This window comes from Fringilla coelebs (assembly GCF_963513975.1).
Source record: "Fringilla coelebs genome assembly, chromosome: 20".
NCBI classification, from domain to species: Eukaryota; Metazoa; Chordata; class Aves; order Passeriformes; family Fringillidae; genus Fringilla; species Fringilla coelebs.
Genome location: NC_140046.1, coordinates 880,618 through 898,466, shown reverse-complemented (window position 1 = coordinate 898,466; position 17,849 = coordinate 880,618). Strand labels below are relative to the sequence as shown.

The 17,849-nt window shown below is 45.5% G+C and overlaps 4 protein-coding genes across 9 annotated transcripts in view; 3 read left to right on the top strand and 1 right to left on the bottom strand.

The window, feature by feature from the left end:
* The window catches only part of NF1 (neurofibromin 1), a 72,846-nt gene that overhangs the window by 17,786 nt on the left and 37,211 nt on the right, over positions 1-17,849 (bottom strand). For all 6 annotated transcript variants that reach the window (XR_014616656.1, XM_084219300.1, XM_084219301.1 and 3 more), the window contains 4 exons: positions 2,073-2,505; positions 1,495-1,835; positions 565-767; positions 103-296 (listed from right to left, as the gene is read on the bottom strand). Coding sequence is in view for 5 of the 6 variants with exons in the window: in XM_084219300.1 (XP_084075426.1) it covers positions 103-296; positions 565-767; positions 1,495-1,835; positions 2,073-2,505 (1,171 nt within the window). In the remaining variant the exon portion in view is untranslated. The remainder of the gene's footprint in view (positions 1-102; positions 297-564; positions 768-1,494; positions 1,836-2,072; positions 2,506-17,849) is intronic.
* EVI2A (ecotropic viral integration site 2A) lies at positions 3,542-6,968 on the top strand. The gene is made up of 2 exons (XM_084218893.1): positions 3,542-3,674; positions 5,639-6,968. The coding sequence occupies exons 1-2, from the start codon at positions 3,571-3,573 to the stop codon at positions 6,477-6,479; spliced, it is 945 nt and encodes a 314-aa protein (XP_084075019.1). The 5' UTR covers positions 3,542-3,570; the 3' UTR covers positions 6,480-6,968.
* Positions 8,695-10,931, top strand: EVI2B (ecotropic viral integration site 2B). The gene is made up of 2 exons (XM_084219351.1): positions 8,695-8,779; positions 9,771-10,931. The coding sequence occupies exon 2, from the start codon at positions 9,802-9,804 to the stop codon at positions 10,630-10,632; it is 831 nt and encodes a 276-aa protein (XP_084075477.1). The 5' UTR covers positions 8,695-8,779; positions 9,771-9,801; the 3' UTR covers positions 10,633-10,931.
* On the top strand, positions 13,019-14,281 carry OMG (oligodendrocyte myelin glycoprotein; the record flags this gene model as incomplete). The annotated part of the gene is made up of 1 exon (XM_084218919.1): positions 13,019-14,281. The coding sequence occupies one exon, from the start codon at positions 13,019-13,021 to the stop codon at positions 14,279-14,281; it is 1,263 nt and encodes a 420-aa protein (XP_084075045.1).

Here is a 17,849-nt window from a genome sequence, read left to right as displayed (position 1 = left end):
TTTCATTTTCCACTTTAAAGAATAACTATTTATAAAATGCTGACCCCAGGAAGAAGAAACCTGATCTGAAGTGTTTGTTCACAGAGGATGCAGAAGTGGTACCTGTCCCAGGCTGCCCCATATCTTGGCCTGAATGGAAGGGTACATCTGCTTCTCGTTGATGGTCATGGTGATGAGCTTGTCCAGGATGGCGGTGACGCGCTGGCGCTTGGCGTCGTCGTTGTGCTTGCAGAAGCGCACCAGGTTGGACAGCCAGGGGGTCATGTACTCCAGGCACAGGTGCTTCAGCTCAATGCCTGCAACAACACGCTCATCACACACGGCCAGCACCGGCCTCCCTTCATAAAGAACTCTTCCTTTCAGCTCTAGTGCCTAAAACAATTACTGTCCCAGTTGAGCAAAGAACACTGGGCCACCAGAGAGGCTTCAAAGAGGCATGGCAAAAGGAGAGAGCAACAGAGCCAATGAGGATGCTCAGCTGACTAAGCCAGATCTAAAATCCTTTTGGAGATTAGGATCTTTTCAAATTCATGATTGGCACTAACCAGCACTGCAGTTACTTACTGGATTTGCTAAATCCTGAAATACATTCCTCCAAGAACTCCAAGGTGAGGTGTGGCTCGTTTGCTGCAAGAGTCTTACTGATAGATACAATAAATAGCGTGTTGTTGGCAGGAATACACAGACCTGAAGTTTCCAGTAACTGGCCTTCAATCTTTAAATTAAAGGTACAGGTTAAGGCACATAGAAGATTATAGGCAGCAGACCTGTAACAAAGCAAACAATGTGATTTGTAAGAGTTCTCTTGTACTTTTGAACATATACACATTATACACCACAGTACTGGTATTTCAAAAATCAATTCAATGCTGCTGTAGAAGAAATTACATCTAAATTCCCAAACATTTTCCCCTGGACTGGTCGCAATTCGTAGCAAAAAAGAATTTCCTTGGAGAAATAGAAGAAATTATTCCTCCACTTGCTCTGAACAATTGTTGATAAGGTTACAGAGTATGTTTGAAGGGCTTTGTATTGGGTTTCTTAGAACACCTTGAAGTTCCAGTAAATTCTAAATCCCTCCAGGTGTACCTGAGCTGCTGGAAGAGAGCCTGCCCAAAGCCCAGGGGTGGTGTTGCTGGTCAGCACCAAGCCTGCAGGAGCCTGTTCTGACACAAATCACAAGCTGCTCTAAGGGCGACAGCTCCCATGTTCTTAAACAAGAAGCTCAACACCATGAAAATCATATGTACCCAATAAACATGGAGAGCAAAGCAGAACTACTGCTCCTCATAAAGAAAAATTAAGTTTCCTTCACTTCCTCTGACAGTGTGTGCCCTTCTTCACTCACAGGAACTCAATCTTTATTTATTGAGAATTGCATTTTATGGAGCTGTGGTGAAAGCAAACTGGTTTTGCTCAAGAGAGGCTGTCTATCAGCGGAGCACCCTGGGGAGCCCCCTGAGGGAGCAGAGAGCAGCAGTGCAGAGCTGTTACCGCAGGCTGGGGTCGGAGCTGCCCAGGTTGAGCAGGGCGATGTTGAGCAGCGTCCCGGGCACGTCCTTGGGGCGGATCTTGGTGTGCTGGGGGATGGAGTCGGGCTGCGACAGCTCCCACCGCGTGCGGATGTGGATGATGGACCTGACGATGGCCTCGCATTCCTGGTGCATGAAGGTGAGCGGGGTGCCCTGGTTGGCAATGGTCAGGGTGAACTGGTTCTCATCCACCAGGCAGATCTCCTCGATCTCAGAGGCGTAGTAGATGTCGTTGAGGAACACGGTCTGGCCCAGCACCCGCGTGCGCTCTGCCGACGTCACCTGCACCGCGGTCGAGCCAACCTTGGAGACAGAGGAAAAAACTGCTGCAGCACCTCTGGGTAATCCCACAGAGAAAACCCTCACACTCCTGCTTTTAGGAAAGATAAACGTACAAAATTTTGTACTTCCTAATGGGGCATATTAGAAAGCTGTGATTTCTCCTTGAGACAAAGGAGGAGAATTAAGAGACAGTAAAATCATATTCCAATCCTTAAACAAATATAGCAGATCGCTAAGAACAGCATTAAAAGCACTTACTTTAATAGAAACTTTGGTGTCTTTATGAGCCAGTTTAAGAGCATTGTGAAACACTTTCAAGTCCTCCTCCAAAGCCAAGGTAGCTGCTGGGAGTTTCTGCTGGTCGTGTTCGATGTGCTCTGCCAGCTTCCCTGGAGAGTCTATGAAAACAAGCCTTTTGCTCCCTTTCAAACCTGTCAAGAGCCTTTCATGGTATTTGGTGTATTCTCTGACCCAAGAGTTACAGTTATAAATAAAAACTGCTGCAACATTTTCATAAGCAAAGCCTGGAAAAACTACAAACCATTTAGAAAGAAAGTCTGTTTTAAAGCGATTACTGGGGCCAGCGTGTGTGAGGTCCACCACGATTTCATATGGCTTTGCATAGTATGGCTTCAGGGTCAGCAGCACATGGTAGATCAGCAAATCCCCGTTGATCTGACCAGTCTTGAACCTGTAAGACAGGACAGACATGGCTGGGTCATGCTTGAGGTGCACAGCACAAACCCCTGAGCGCCCAGGTTTGTGCTGGGGGCACCAAGAGCACCCCCAGTCCTGCCCATGAGCCAGACTGACCCTTGTGACAGTCCTGCAAACACCCTCGGGCCACAGCAGGGACACCACACTGGCCTCAGGCACTGCCTCACACTCTGGCCACGTTTAGTGCCCAGGATGAGGGGGCTTGAATTTAACTCAGCTTCATCCTGAAGTGCCCCACAACCTCTAAGTGCCTCTAACTTTATAACAGCCTTAAAGATTCAAATTATATCTATACTTGTATGTGGAAAAATATATTTATCTCAGGAGTCTTAAAAATCAAACATCCACACCCCAACTTTTTCAGAGGTCCAGAGCCACTCCAATTACTCTATCCTGCAGCACTCCAATGCTTGGGGGTGTTTCTAAGAATGGTCAGTCCTCTGAGGAGTACAGAGGACTTGCCTACAAAAATACCTCTTTTCAAAAACATTCCCATAATTGAGATTATTTTTTCCTCACTTAAAGGTTCTCTGAATTTTGAGACTGGGCAATGCATTTGCCTAAACCACATCTCCAGGGTTCACAGACTGAATTCTAGTAGGAAGAACTAATTAAAAATAAATTAATCAGCAGTTTCTGAAATTTTAAGGTATTTTTAAATACCTGTCACTGTTCTGAGCTGTCGTTAACTCTTCCAAGGCAAACAAGGCTACAGAGGAGCGGATAAATGCTCTAAGCACAGGTGCAGATTTAAGGGTTTTGGGACACTTCTCTTGATAGCACCGGAGTGCAGGACAACTCAGGAAACAGAACACTCATCTGCACAGGAGATTTTTTTCCCCCCTGTTATCTCCTGTGGTTCTGAGAGCTAAGCTGGGCAAGTTGGTGTTTTTCCCCCAACATGTCATGGTATAGCTGTTACCCAAAGGAAGTGCGTCATAGCTGTGGTTTTAGTTCCCCACTTAGAGCCACATGTCATTGCAGTCACAGGTTTGCCTAAAAAACACCAGCACTGCCCAAATCTCCCTGCTGTACACTGATGGCTGTCTGCATCCTAGGAGCACACATATGCACAAAGAAATCTTATTGTCAAAGGACTAAATATCTGAAACATCCATGTTCTCTTGACTGCATCTTGGCAAGGTAAGTACACATTTTTCTTCTTCTATTTTAAGTTGTACTTCAAAGTTACTTACATTTTATAGAAAAATATATGAAAAAGTATTTTTACAGAAATTTGAGTAATTAAAAAATAGTAACAAACTGTAGGCACAGTATCTCTGACTGAATCAGGGTAGCTGATATACTGCATTTTTCATCATGTTAAAGATTATTCACAGTCAGACTGAGGAATTAACAGTAACAGTCACTACTTGGCTCTGTTGTCCTTGCAGTGCAGATCTCGCTGGGTACTGAGACCCTGTCAATACCTACACACAAAGGGTTGAACCAAAAAGAAAACCAGCTCTTTAAAGATCAGTTCCTTTGCTCTTGGGGTTTCAAGAACAGCCCCTCACAGACGAGCCTGCTGATTTGTAAGAAAAGCACATCTGGTCTGGAAGCCCACAATGAACACTGGGCTCAGTGAGCTGGGGCAGAGCTGGAGCTGCACCCTGGGCAGGGTCAGGAACAGTGCAGGGTAGCTGGGCTGGCCCTGCCTGTCCTGCTCAAAACAGCTGAAATGTTAAAAACCCCAAGCTGTGCTGGGTTTGCTTTCCTTTTCCTTCTCAAAGTACGCTACAAGGAATCATCCAGGTGACTTCCACCATACACAAACAAAAATCCTACCTGAGCTGTAGCTTATGACTAAGGTGGTTTCTGGTTCAAACTGAACAAACAGGATTAAGCTCAGGATGGAGAACAATTTTATGTTATGGGTGGACCACAAAGTTATAGACAGATCTTTTGTTGCTTCCTTGTTGTGCAAGGAGAGATCCCCTTCCACACCAGGTGTATCCCTGCCTTCCCTTCACCTGGTCACACACCAGGAACGTCACTTCTCTGATGTTTCATATTTACACACACACAAATACACCTTGTTACCTTTAGAGGCAACAAACACATTTTTTCAAGAGCAGCCACAAAATTAACAGTGTTACTTTTGGTCACTCCCTGTAGCATTTCAATTTGCACCACACAGAGTGTGTAACACTCAAAGCAAACACTTTGATCTGTTACCAGAGACAGAAGAAAGACGCTGGTGGGACACAGCCTTGCCCTGGGAAGGTCAGGAGCAGCCTGGCCCAAGCAGCAGGACTGCCTGGGTCACTGCTTGGCTGATTTGTCACTGTTAGCTTGAGGTTATTATCTTCATATCAGACCTACCCCACTCTCACATTCCTACCCTCTAGAAAAATTCAACAGGTACAGATTTGAATGCCACACAAATGTGAAACAGAACATATGAATGGTTACTCTCATTTGGATAATTATCAGTGGCGTTTTACAGAAAATGCCACAATCTGCAGAATGTTTGGGAGAAAAATACAAGAAGTACATTTGTGATGAAGAGCTTTTTGTACAAAAAAAAGGCAGAAAAACAAGTGAACAAAGATTTTCCTGGGCATTTTAAAGTACCCCAGACAGCTGTGCTAGGAACTACCACAGTTCACATTAAGTTATTGCTGTCACACACAGGAACATTTTGGGTTCAAGCTTTTCCCTCGCCCATCTGTTCCCTGCAGGGTTCCCCTGCCTGGCCCAGGGGAATTCAGGGAGGTGAGCAGCAGCCAGTGATGTGTAACCTCCACAGGGTCTTTGTGTAAAAGCAGAAGTGATGACCGGGTGTAACATGGGCAGCTTCAGAGAGAAGGAACTCCCCGAGTCTGCCCTGACATCATGAAGCCCCCAGTAGGAAACACTTCTCTTTTTCTCTTTGCCCCATGCTCTTTTTTGATCTTTGTAAGTTTTCTATAGCCTCAAACTGTCAGAAGTTTGAGACAATCTATTCTTTCACAATCTGGGCACTTGAACTCATCCTCCTACATCGCTCCCAAAGTGAGGCCGTGTATTTTTCATCAAGAATCCTGCTATTCCCTGAGAAGTCCAATCCAAACCTCTAAGAACCAGCACCTGCTAAACTAGCACCACAATTTGTATTTTTGCAGGGGACTCAACAGGAAGATGCAGACAACGAGATGCAGTAACTCACGCCTGGTCTTCCCTGTCATGATCATCTTGTCCCTGTGGCTGCAAACGAGTGCAAACCACACAGGCTACCCTCACCTCAGAGAAGAAACCTGGAGTCCCATCAGCCAAAACCTCAGTGGGCGTCAGAACAGGACAGAAGCAAGCACAAATTCTCCTCTGAGTCTCAATTTCAGCAGTCAAACAACTACTCTTGAAATGCAAAGTACCCTGCCACCCTTCTCCTCCACAACGGTCCAAAATTCAACATCTTCCCCTGCCAAAATACAAAGTACCCTGCCATCCTTCTCCTCCACAAGGACTCAAAATTTGATTTCCCCTGCCTCAAGTGCAGTTTCCACCATGGGAGGATTAGAAAAAAGCAATAAACCCAAGAACCCAATGACCAAAGAAACCTGTGAAGACAATAAGTCTCTCATACTGATTTGCTTCATTATCATTGCAGCTCTTGTGCTCATCTGCATCTCCCTGTTTCTGTCCACAGTCGTAGCAGCCAACAAACTCTCCTATCTCAAAAGAGCCCAGCAGGGCAAACGCAGGCCCAGGAGCAATGGTGACCTCCTGGCCACCAACAGCCTATGGCCCACAGCAGCAGGAACGTGGCAGAGGATGCCCAAGGAGACAAGTGGAACCGAGCTGATAATGCAGGAGCTGGTATCAGGGAGGGATGCTGTGAACCAAAGGAAAACTGAAGATGAAACTACGGAGAAACTTACCAAAGCAGCAGATAATGAACAAGAAAGCAAAGAACCATCCCAGTCACACAAACCCATTTTAACCAATTTTGTAGTTGAGATTTAATTCACACTCAGGTAAAAATTTATCTTTTGCCTTTGTTACACCATTAATGTAAGGCAAAAACTTGTATTTCAAGTAACAGCAAGAATTTTCCCCCAGGAAAGCTAAATCCAAATTTTAGAGGTTTTCCATTTATGCCAGTGGGAATGCTGCAGCCACATGTGGATCCAGAAGTCAGTAAAAATGTGTTAAATAGCTTTCTGTAAGTAGTGTCAGGACTGGTTTTACTCCTTTGACCAGAAATCAGGGTGACAGGAGCTGAACAGGATAAACCAAAAGGACAGAATCTGCCCGTGCTCAGAGACCACAGAGGGGAACAAGGAACAGACTGTCAGTCTGATCAACGCTCTGAACACTAAGATGCTGCACAGGCATAACCAAGTTGCTTTTCAAAGAAAACCATACATTAGTCACAACTCTGATTCAACCACTAATCCATGATCTAGTCCCTCTCAGATTGCCCTTCTGGATTTTCCATCAAGAACTTCTTAAACCAGCTTAATTACTTTTGAAGCAGACTGATAAGAACCATTTTATTGTGTTTTGACATTGACTATGAATGATAAGGTTTGTAGCATTTGCAGAATATGAGAACTTGTTCAATTTCTTATCTTCAATAAACTTGTAATATGAGTTTTTAAATGACTTCCATGATACTATTTCTTTAAGTCAAAATGTTAGGAAAAAATATGACCAGGCATTTTGGAATGTTTTATTCCGGTAACATTGGCTGAGCTCAGGAATGGTCTTTGATGACTCGCTGTGATTTCCTGCATCATGGAAACACACTCCACTTTCTCCTGACACTAAAGAGAACACGCCAGGAATTCCTTTCAACCACAACAACTTTTAGTTTCTTTATTCTCAGAGACCTGACCTTCCCATAATTCCAGGGAGGTGCCTGTGGCTGCTCTCCCTGCAGCAGAGCTTTGCTTTTTAAGGAAACATGAGAAGCTTTCCACAGGCTGCTCCTTGGGCTGAAGAAGCTCTGTTGCACTGCGGTTACAAGTGCTGAGACTGCACAGGGCCAAAGCTCCAAACATCCTGTGCAGCTATAACCAACAGCTGTGACACATAAGATAGTTGTACGAGTTTGAGAGGACCAGGATGACTGAATCCCCCACCCCAGTTCCACTGGATCACCCATTAGTTTGGCTGGCAGGGCAGATACAGCAGCAGAAGGACCACAGCACCCTGGCAGCCAGGACAGAGACAGAGCTCAAAAAATTCAACTGCCAGGCTCAAAGGTGGGCTGTGTAGTGAGGAAAATAAAGCTGGAAGGAGTTTGCTTGCTTAGCCTAGAACTGGGAATCAGTTGTGGGGGTTGAAGAGAATGGGGAGGAGACAAAGAAATCAGACAAGAAACACCGGGTTAGTGTGCGTACGGGATCAGGATGTGCGTGTGCTGCAGGAGCAGGCAGAGTGTCAAAGAGAGAAGCAGCGCAGTCAGAGAGGCACAGCAGGAAGGGCTGCAGAGGTATCTGTCAGTAGCTACTGGCAGAACACAATTGCAAAGTGCCATGAGGACATATCTGGTGTGGGTTTCTTTTCACCACGCAGCCTTTCCAATGCTCACAGAGACCAAAGAGAGCAGCCTGGGTTACACTCCATGGTATGGACAGGGACAGCCAGGGGGAAGCAGCTGCTCAGAGCACAGCCCTCCACCAGTGATGGCAGCTGGTCCCAACGCTGTCCACACAGGAGAACAACCAAGCAAGTAGGGACAGGCTGAGGGTGAAATCAGATTTTGCCCTCTGCCTCTCAGTGCAGCCACACAAGAGAGGATGTGTAAGCAGCCAGCATCCCATGACCACACAGCTTTCCATGACTCACCAAGGAACCCAGGGGTGGTTTCCCAGTAATAACCCTGAGAGCACAGCAAACCCATCACTGAATTACATCAGCAACTCAAATCCAGCCCAAACTGGCAGAGTTTTCGATTCCCACAGAAGAAACCATAACTATTTTTGACAGACACACAGGTATTTGAGAATTTCCACATCAACACACAGAGGTGCCTGATGTGGCAGGAGCCACAAACACCTTTTTGCAGAAGGCCAGCAGGGCAGGCAGAGCAGAAGTCTGTCCGTGGGACAGTGGGACACACGATCTCCAAGATAAGAGCCCCGAGCTGCTGGCGCAGACGCTTCCTGCCGGCGTTGGCAACTTCCTCCCTCTCTGCACAAACTTGTGTGCATGAAAAGAGCCATTTTACCCTGCCTGACTCTGAGCACACACAGCCCTCCTGAGCCTCCAAACAACAAAGGCAGACGGTGCCTGCTTCAGAGAGGATAAATGTGCAGGTAAGGGTCAAATTCAAGTATTGAGCCTATTTTGAGAGGAGGGGAGCAGGATAAAAACTGAATAGAATCATTTTAACCCATTACAAACCTGTCAGAGTTTAGACCACGATGTTCTCTAGTCATTAACTTACCGCTCATGTGTGTTTACACTGCTGCATTTAAAATTTAATTTTGCGTATTTGTAAACCCATAAAGACTCATGCATATTAATTTCCCAGAAATAGCTTCACAGGACTAGCACTATAGTAACTAATGAATTAGCTCAAATTGCATGAAAGTGACTTCAGAAGGGAAAGAGCTGTGTAGGGGATGAATTTTATATAATTTATTTCATATGGAGACATTTAGAGAGCTGAACTCTAATCAGTACAGGGAAAAAAAGTCTGTTTCATGCCACCAACTCAACATTTGCACAATCTGCACACAGGAAATTTATTTATAAAACACTTTACCGTTAAAATGCTGTGTCATTATGGTAGAAGTACTTGGAAAACTTTTAAATATTTTGCTATGCTGAACAAATATGAGAACAGGAAATAAAAGTTTAAGAGAATTCTAAAGAGCCTTTTACTTCTGTCTCAGCCTGTATCACAACAAGCCACTGCTTGACTTCTGACAACCCTGTCTGTCAATGCTGCAGAGTCTGTTCCAGGTCCATAGCCAGTTACATGATAGATAAATGTTATTTTGAAACATTGTGAGGACTGCTCTGCCAATGCTTTCTTCTGATAAAGTGACAAAATATTATAATAAGCCGTTACCTTCAAACAAGCCACGTTATTAATATGATTCATAATGCTAAAAATCTGCTGCTATTTCTAAAGTCAGTGTCAAACCCAGTCATCATGCAGATGGGAACAGGTTTGAAATGTGAAATATTGGGGAGACCGTTATTTTCAGTCTGATGGTATTAACATAGAACTGTCTGGTGGCAGTAAAGTGCAAAAATACAGTTTACAAGTTAGCATGTTCTACTTCTTCCCTGCAACAGCAGAGGACCCTTGTAAAGAGGCAGGAGGGAAATGGCCAGCAACCAGGTGATGCTGGTTCTCTTCTGTGGGGGAATCTGGAGCTCTCTTTCTGCAGCAGCACCTCACCACGCTGCCAGGACTGAAAGCCACACGTACACCACTGCCATGAGCCCAAGGGCAGACAACCCCCTCCTCTACCAACTGCAAGCAACCGTGCCCAGCTCACGCCGGCCATCTGCAGATGCCCAGGCCTTCCCAGGGGAGGAGGAAGCCGGGGACGGCAGCTGGGTAGCAGCGCTGATCCTCGGCAGCATTTTGATTGGGATGGCGCTGGCAATTGTGGGAATTCTCCTGTGGAAATGCTGCCTGAGGCCTCCTCGGGCTGAGTCCCACTGGGCAGGCCGCTCCCCCTTCGTGGATGGGGACACGTCAGATCTCTTCACGGACCCTGACCCCGGCACCAAGCGTTCTTCGGTCTTATTTATGTTGCCTTGGAGACTGAAACAAGGCACAAACCTGCAGGAGGACCTGACTGCCTCAGAGAACCCACCCCACCACACTACCAGTACTGAGAACGGGCAGCCACCTCCGCCGGCCACGGGCTGCTCCGGAGCCAGCTCGGCCCCAGCCCCAGCCCCTGCCCCAGAGCAGGAGCCAGCCAACACTGCAGCAGCGTCCTGCCCTCCCCCAGACCCTCCACCCGAGTGCTCCGACCTGCCACCACCCCCCGACTGGCTCAGGGAACCCGCCCAGGGGCCCAGCTCAGATCCCAGCGAGCACTCGGCACTTCACTTGGAAGCAGAGGAACCACAGCCCTCACCACCTGAGCTACCGAACCAGGAGATCCATGAAACACTGCCCCAGCCAGAACACCCTTTGTAGACTGCCAAAATAATGTCCAGAATACTCTACATCTTTCTTAAACCAAGTAATTTTCAAGAAAGTAAAAAAAGGAGAAGTTGACACAGGCAAGAACGGTGAGGCCCCAGCATTTCCTTGATATTTCCCTGGTGTTTCCCAACTTCGGCTTTCACAAGAGAGAACAACCTGCTTCTGTCTGAAGCAAACTTCTGACTACAAAACCAACTGTGCCCAGTCATCACCTGTAACTAGAGATTCCAGAAGGCAGAGTACACAGCTGTGTGTGCCAGCACAGCCAGACACAGCTACACACGTGGAGATGTCACAGACAGCCCAATGTCAGAGGAACTCTGCTTCGCACCTGGGTTTGCTCCACTGGGCTGTGCAAGTGAATGCAATCACTTCCAGGACATTTCAATAAAGCTTTCTCAGTCAAAGATGTTTTGGTCACTTAAAGCCCACCTGATATTTGCTCAGATACAGCATGCACTCAGTCACTAATACAAACTCATTCAATGGTTCATGGATGCTAGATTCCCTGGAGCTCCCAGTGTCCGAGTGCTTTACATGCTCCTCTCTGGGCCCTGAGTACCAGCACAGCTCATCTCCCCACACCAGCTTGGCTGGGCAGTAGCAGGCTGGTATCAGCAGTAGATTTTTTTTTTAATATCAGTATTGAAAATATATATCTAAAGAAGCTGCTAGATGCTGAAGGTAGTTTTCCATGAGAGCTCTGCAAAATGGTAGAGTTTGCAGTTTGCTTGAGGAGGGAATAGATTTGTGGATGGATCTCAGAACAAAGATTTGCACACAATAAACATCAGAATTTTCAAACTATTGCTAATCAAGAGTAGTACATCATCCAAATGCAATCCCAGGCTGCTGTGTATAAAATGGCCATAGGAAAATATATTTTCAATTTTCTTTACTGTTTACATAAGCTGTATGATTGGGTATGCCTAAAGAATAGCATTACAATCATACAAAGACTTTCATAAGGCTCATTCACATGACACCCTGTTAAAATTAACAGCACCATAAATGAAACATTATAAACACTCTCACTCTCATACTGCTTTGAGAAAATCAGATCAAGATTTCCTGTAGAAATCTGTAAAATCCTACAAGCTGAGCTGTATTATTATACCTGACAACACAGTGATAGCCTGATCCGAGGAGCAGAAAACAGTATTTTAAAATTATGACAATATATTCTGGCAGTGTTGCTTAAAAAAGCTTAAGCTAGAAAGCCTAAATTCACATTAACCTCTACTACAGGAGGAGAGGTTAACAGAAGGCAAAAAGAAGCCGAGCTAACCTGCCATTTCAGACAGAAAGGAGCAGTGGGGTGGCAGCCCGAGCTGCCGGAGCCCGCGGGCGTGCGGGGGGAGCCCAGCCGTGTGCAGGCAGCCCCAGCTGGGAGGGAGCAGCAGCAGCAGCGCAGCAGGGCCGGGGAGCCGGGGCACTCCCTGCCCCAGCAGGGCCCTGGCAGGGCTCGGGGCCGGCTCTGCAGTGCCCACAGGATCAGGTGGTTGCGGAGCCGGGCGCAGCCGTACGATGCAGCTGAGACAAGCACAGCCCCCGGCAGCCTCTGGAGCTGCTCTCCAGAACAAGGCGACCTCTAAGCTCCAATCCATCACAGAAACGATGTGCTGATACTGCAGGACACCACGGTAAGTTTGTGCTTTTTGATTTTACGCACAAAATCCTACTACCAGATCTGAGATGGAAACGGGAATGGAATTAGGAGCTGATGACAGATGCTTGCACCAGAAATCTGCTGCAGTGTCAGAGATTTCTTACTAACGGTAACTCGGGTTCTAAACATGTGTTTCCAGCTTTGAGATTGTAATTAACACTGTAAGGAGGAGAAAATGCTACGGTGCATGTTAGCATGAACACTGGAATTTGGGGCTCAAGCTAAATTCCTACGATGTATTTTAACCAATTTACTTAAGCAAACAGCATGCCTGGATGGGGGGGACTGCTACATTACTGCAGAGATTTGTGAAGATCCAGTTGACAGCCATTTTTTCATCCTCTATAAATGAACACATTATTCCAAACATAATATAGGCTTGAAATCACTAAAAACAAGAAGCAGACATTGTATAACGTTTGGAAGAGACTTGCGTTTTTGGAAGAAAGCCCTCATTTGAGCTGGAGGGGGAAAGGGAGATGAAAAAAACAAGTCTCATTCTGCCAGACAACATGACAGGCTGAAGGGATGCTTTGTGAAGTCTCTCTTGAACAATTCTAAAAAGGACCGTGCCACAAAGGGGGTTATTGATATTTTTACTTAATTTCTCCTCCAAGTGGCCATTGCCAAGACAACCCTTATACGGAGATAAAATGTATTACATGGATTTAAAGGGTGTCATTTTGGTGTATTTATTTCCAGGCAACAATGGAATACCAGATATTGAATACATCTACCTGTCTGCTGGTCCTTCTGGTTTTCATACCCACTGGTTTGGGTATCTGTCCTTCTAGCTGTAAGTGCTCAGGAAACGACAGGAATGTGGACTGTTCAGGCAGAAACTTAACTGTACTGCCCCAGGGACTTCAAGACAACCTTACGTATTTAAATCTGTCCTTTAACCAGTTTGTAGATCTCGATCATCAGCTAACGAGGTTCACCAATCTGAGGACCCTTGATATTTCAAATAATTGGCTCAAGAATGTTCCTGCTCATCTGCCCAAGTCCTTATGGGAATTATATGCCACAAACAACAACATTAAAGTTCTTCAGAAACTTGATACAGCTTACCAGTGGAATCTTAGAGTGCTCGATATTTCCAGGAATATGGTGGAAAGAGCTGTCCTGATCAACAACACACTGAGCAGTCTCAAGTTTCTCAATCTCAGCAGCAACAAACTTTGGACAGTTCCAACCAATATGCCCTACAACATAGAGACAGTGGATCTGTCCAATAACTTCTTGTCCCAGATACTCCCAGGAACACTGGTGAGACTGCAACACCTCACAAGCCTCTACCTGCACAACAACAAGTTCTCATACATTCCTGACAAAGCTTTCGACCAGCTCTCCCAGCTGCAGGTAATAACTCTGTACAACAACCCCTGGTCCTGCAGCGATAACCAAACCATCCCTTACGTGCTGCAGTGGGTGCAGGGCACAGCTGCCCGTGTTGTGGGGGCCCCCTGCGCTGAGCAGCCCTGGCCCAGCACCGCGCCAGCCCCGGCCCAGCCCACGGCCCTGGACTCCAGCCCCATGATCAAAGGCACCAAGGCAGCGGACAGGGAGGCTTCTGCCGCGGCGCCTGAGCCCACCAAAGTGACCAAAACGCACAAACAACTGAAAGCCAAGGAAGTCCCTCCCTTGGGGACCCGAAGCCCCCCGGCTCTGTTCCCCGGCACAGACTCCCCCGACGGCCCCCAGGAGGCCGCGGCCACTCGCACAATCCTCGTCCAGGACTCCACCGAGGGCAACGCCAGCCTGGCCCCTGCCACGGGATCCTCCACCACCCCCATGACTTTAAGCATCACCAGTGGAATGCCAACAAACTACTCCAAGATGCCTCAAAGCACAACCGCTACCTTAAGGAAGGAGGAGGCCACGCCAGGCGTGCCCTCCCGCGCCAGCCGCTGGCAGATGGGGCTGCTCTGCCTGGCACTGCTGCACGCCGTGGCCGTGGCCATGGACTAAGGGCTTGCACCCCGTGGAAACTACTGAGGTTATTCCTGTGATAACAGCTGGAGTTAACACATCCAGCTGAGATAATGAATGAAAGGAATTCAAAGTTCTAACTCTGATCTAAAGAAAGTAACAGTTCTTAAGATGCGCACACTAATGTCTTGATACTAAGCTGCTACTTATTTTCATATGTCTTAATTGAGTACAACTAATCTATTATTTTGTTTTTTAAAATGTGCTTATTTTGTATTTAAATTTTTCATTTTACTTGCACAGAATAAACACATCAGAATTTTAAGTACTGATTTTACATATGATTTTGTCATTGAACAACTGGAAAAAAACAGAAGGCCTGTATCATATCTGCATTGTCTTGCTTGACTTGCCAGTGAGCAATTCCTGTAATATAGCAGCACAGATTCTTTGTAAGTTATGATGACATGCAAAAGAAAGGGAAAAAATAAAGAACTAAACTGAACTGTTTCACTAATCAAAAGTTATTCCTGAGCAAAATCGCTAGCATGTATATCTACGTTTGCTTCATATGTATTAGAGCATTTTAAATATGAAGAACAACAGTTTTGAATTTAGGAATTAAATATGACAATGCCATGATGTCTGCTAAGAGGGTGTAAACTGAGATGGCAACATGGTCCCACTTCAGCATGGGACAGTGGTAGGGGCCTGTATCCTTCTGCTCTGGCTTGACTTAGAGACTGCAGGCAAGTTATTGCTCTCTCCATATTAAAAAAAGAAAAAAAAAGAAGAAAAAAAAAAAAGATAAAAGTAGAGAAAAATGCCAGATGTTCAATGCCATGACACTGTCAAACACCAAGGAGTTATCTACCCAAATTAATGACCTGGAACTCCTTGACTCTATGTCAAGTGACATCCTGAAATGTTAATATGTTCTGCTTAAAAGAATACCACAAATCAGCCAGAACGTAGCAAACTATCATCAGTAAAATGAATATCAGCCAATTTCTAACACAAGTCATGTAACAAATCAATTAAGCAGTTAGCTGGTGAGCTGTCATTGAAACATTGCTGACTCCTGTGACTCCAAAGAGAATGAATGCAGTCCATGGCACTGAACATGCCCACACCCCTGCTTTCTAAGGGCGAGCATGGATGCTCTTCTCCTCGACATCCGCACCGTCAGCCAGTAGAAATAGCTGCACGCATGGTGTCCACTCTAGGAAAATTATTTAAATTATGGCAAAGGTACTTGATATACTACAGATGAAGTTTTGCAAACAGCATGAAATGAAAACTGAAGAACAAGTTAATTGAAAAAGTATTATCCACTTAATATTACAGATCTTATACAATGTTTTCCATTCATTCCAGGCCATTTAATTTTCAGTCATTGTAGCATGAAGGTGCTGCAAAACCCAGAAAACCTCACAACCGAGACTGGAGTCCTCTGCCTGTTTCTCCTAAGGTGTCAATGGGGGCTGTAGATCATTTACAATTACTGGTATCAGAGAAATGACAACTTTCCAATTGTGAACAGTATTTCTATAACCGGAAACGTGTTTTAATTTCTAACAGTAAATGTTACACATTTACAGTAAATGTTACAAATGGATTTGTACAGTTATTTCATTGGCATTTAAGTAAAAATAAAGTTATGTTTGTATTGAATTGAACTAGAGACTGTGCCTCTTTTCTAATAAGCGGAGTAAAACAAATAAATAGATAACATTGTATTATACAAACATGTTTGAAGCAGACATTTGGCTCCACTGTCATGTCTTATGGGGGGAAATTAGGGTTATATTAAATAGCATTATTTAGATACTGATGTATCTCTAATATTGTTTAGCAATAAGCTGATGAGATGACACAACCCTGTGACTATCCTTCCCCTTCCTACTCTTTAGAACCTAGGAACACCGAAAAAGTCCCTGCTGCCGCACTCCTTGGACAGTCCCTGGGTTTGCTAAGTGCTGACTGACTGTAGCACAGCACCAACTTATTTCCCATGCTCAGAACTCAGCAATTCCCAGAACTGCATCATTCTCTGGCCTCATCCCACACAGTGGGAGCAGCTGGGCTTGCAAGGCAAGACTCATCACAAAATGAGGTGCTGTGGCTAAATTGCTTGATTTGAGGAAATTACAGGAAATATTGCATGGGTCTTTGCTGCAGAATCAGTACAGGATGCCAAATTCTATTGCATTAAAAAACCTACAGGGAATTGACTTTAAAGGCTCTGTGAATGTTTCACCCATAATGAGAATCTGATGACCAGCAACAGGAAAACACTGCTTTCCAGAGGTTATCTGGGGCAAATTGCAAGCCCCCATCCTGAAGGACTTGCTATCCAGGCTTCAAACTTCTCAGCATGCTAAGAAAAGCCTAAAAGTGGAAATGGGGCTCTGAGGTTTCCCAAAAGCACAGTCAGGACTGGGGAGCTGGATCCCAGACTCACAGCTGAGTATGAAGTGAGCAGGACCACGGCTCCTGCTCACTCCAGGGCTCTGCTCCCTCCCAAACCCTGCCTGAGCTGCTGCAGCACCAGGGCTGCCTGCTCAGACTGCTTTCAGAAAAGCAGACTGGAATTTAGGCTTCCTGGTATTTTTCTGGAATACGAATGAGTCGATAAGGCACAGGAAGGAGGCAGAAGTGTGGGAGTCGAGCACTTGTTGCTGGGCAACTGCGCAGCCACAGTGAGCTAAGCCCGGGGCCTGGGTTTGTAAACACGCTGTGCACTCAGACCTCCAGAAACACAAAATAATCTATTCTCGGTGAAATTGGTATCCAAAACAACTATTCAGCATTTCAGGGCAATATTCAAAATACCCAGAAACGCTCTGGCACATCTCTAATAGCTGGGTACTCGCTCTGGAAAGGGTAAAATTGCTGTGGGGATTGCTGCGGTCTGCAGCAATAACTCAGAGGTTTTATTCCTATTAATTAGTTTGGGATCAGCCTTAAAACCTAATGGCAGTAGTTCAGGATCAATATTCATTGATTTATGGATCATTTTTGTAACTGGATAGGGATTAAAAACAGAAGAGCACTGGCTCCAGAAGCTGGGTTGTTGCCCAGGAAACAAAATGTGAAGATAGATGACAGAAGGAATTCAATTTCACAGCACAAGGAGGACATAAACTGATCCAGATATATCAGTAAAATGACTCAACAATGCCTCAGCAACAAGATCTTCAACTATAAAAAAAAAAGAAAAAAAAAAAAAGAGGAAAAAAACAACCCCAAAAAACCCCAGCCTGCTATAAGCCCTCAAATAGCCTGGCAGCTCCAATCTAAACAATTTTTCCACATTTCACACCTCGAAAACACAACACCTGTCTCAGAACCAGAAGACAAACAATCCAAATAAGCTCCACTTAGCCACATCCCTGTGAGAAGAAATGATGCCAGAGCATCATCCCAGAGCAAAGCCCTTCCTGCTGGTTTGAAAGGCAGCCCTGCCAGGATTCCTGAATTGTGCAGCTGCTGAAGGCAAAGGTAATAACTCACCAAGCAGCAAGGCCCATGTTGCAGTACAACAATATTTTCATGAATATCCCATACCTGGGTAAAATGTTCAGAAAACTGCTCCTATCCACCC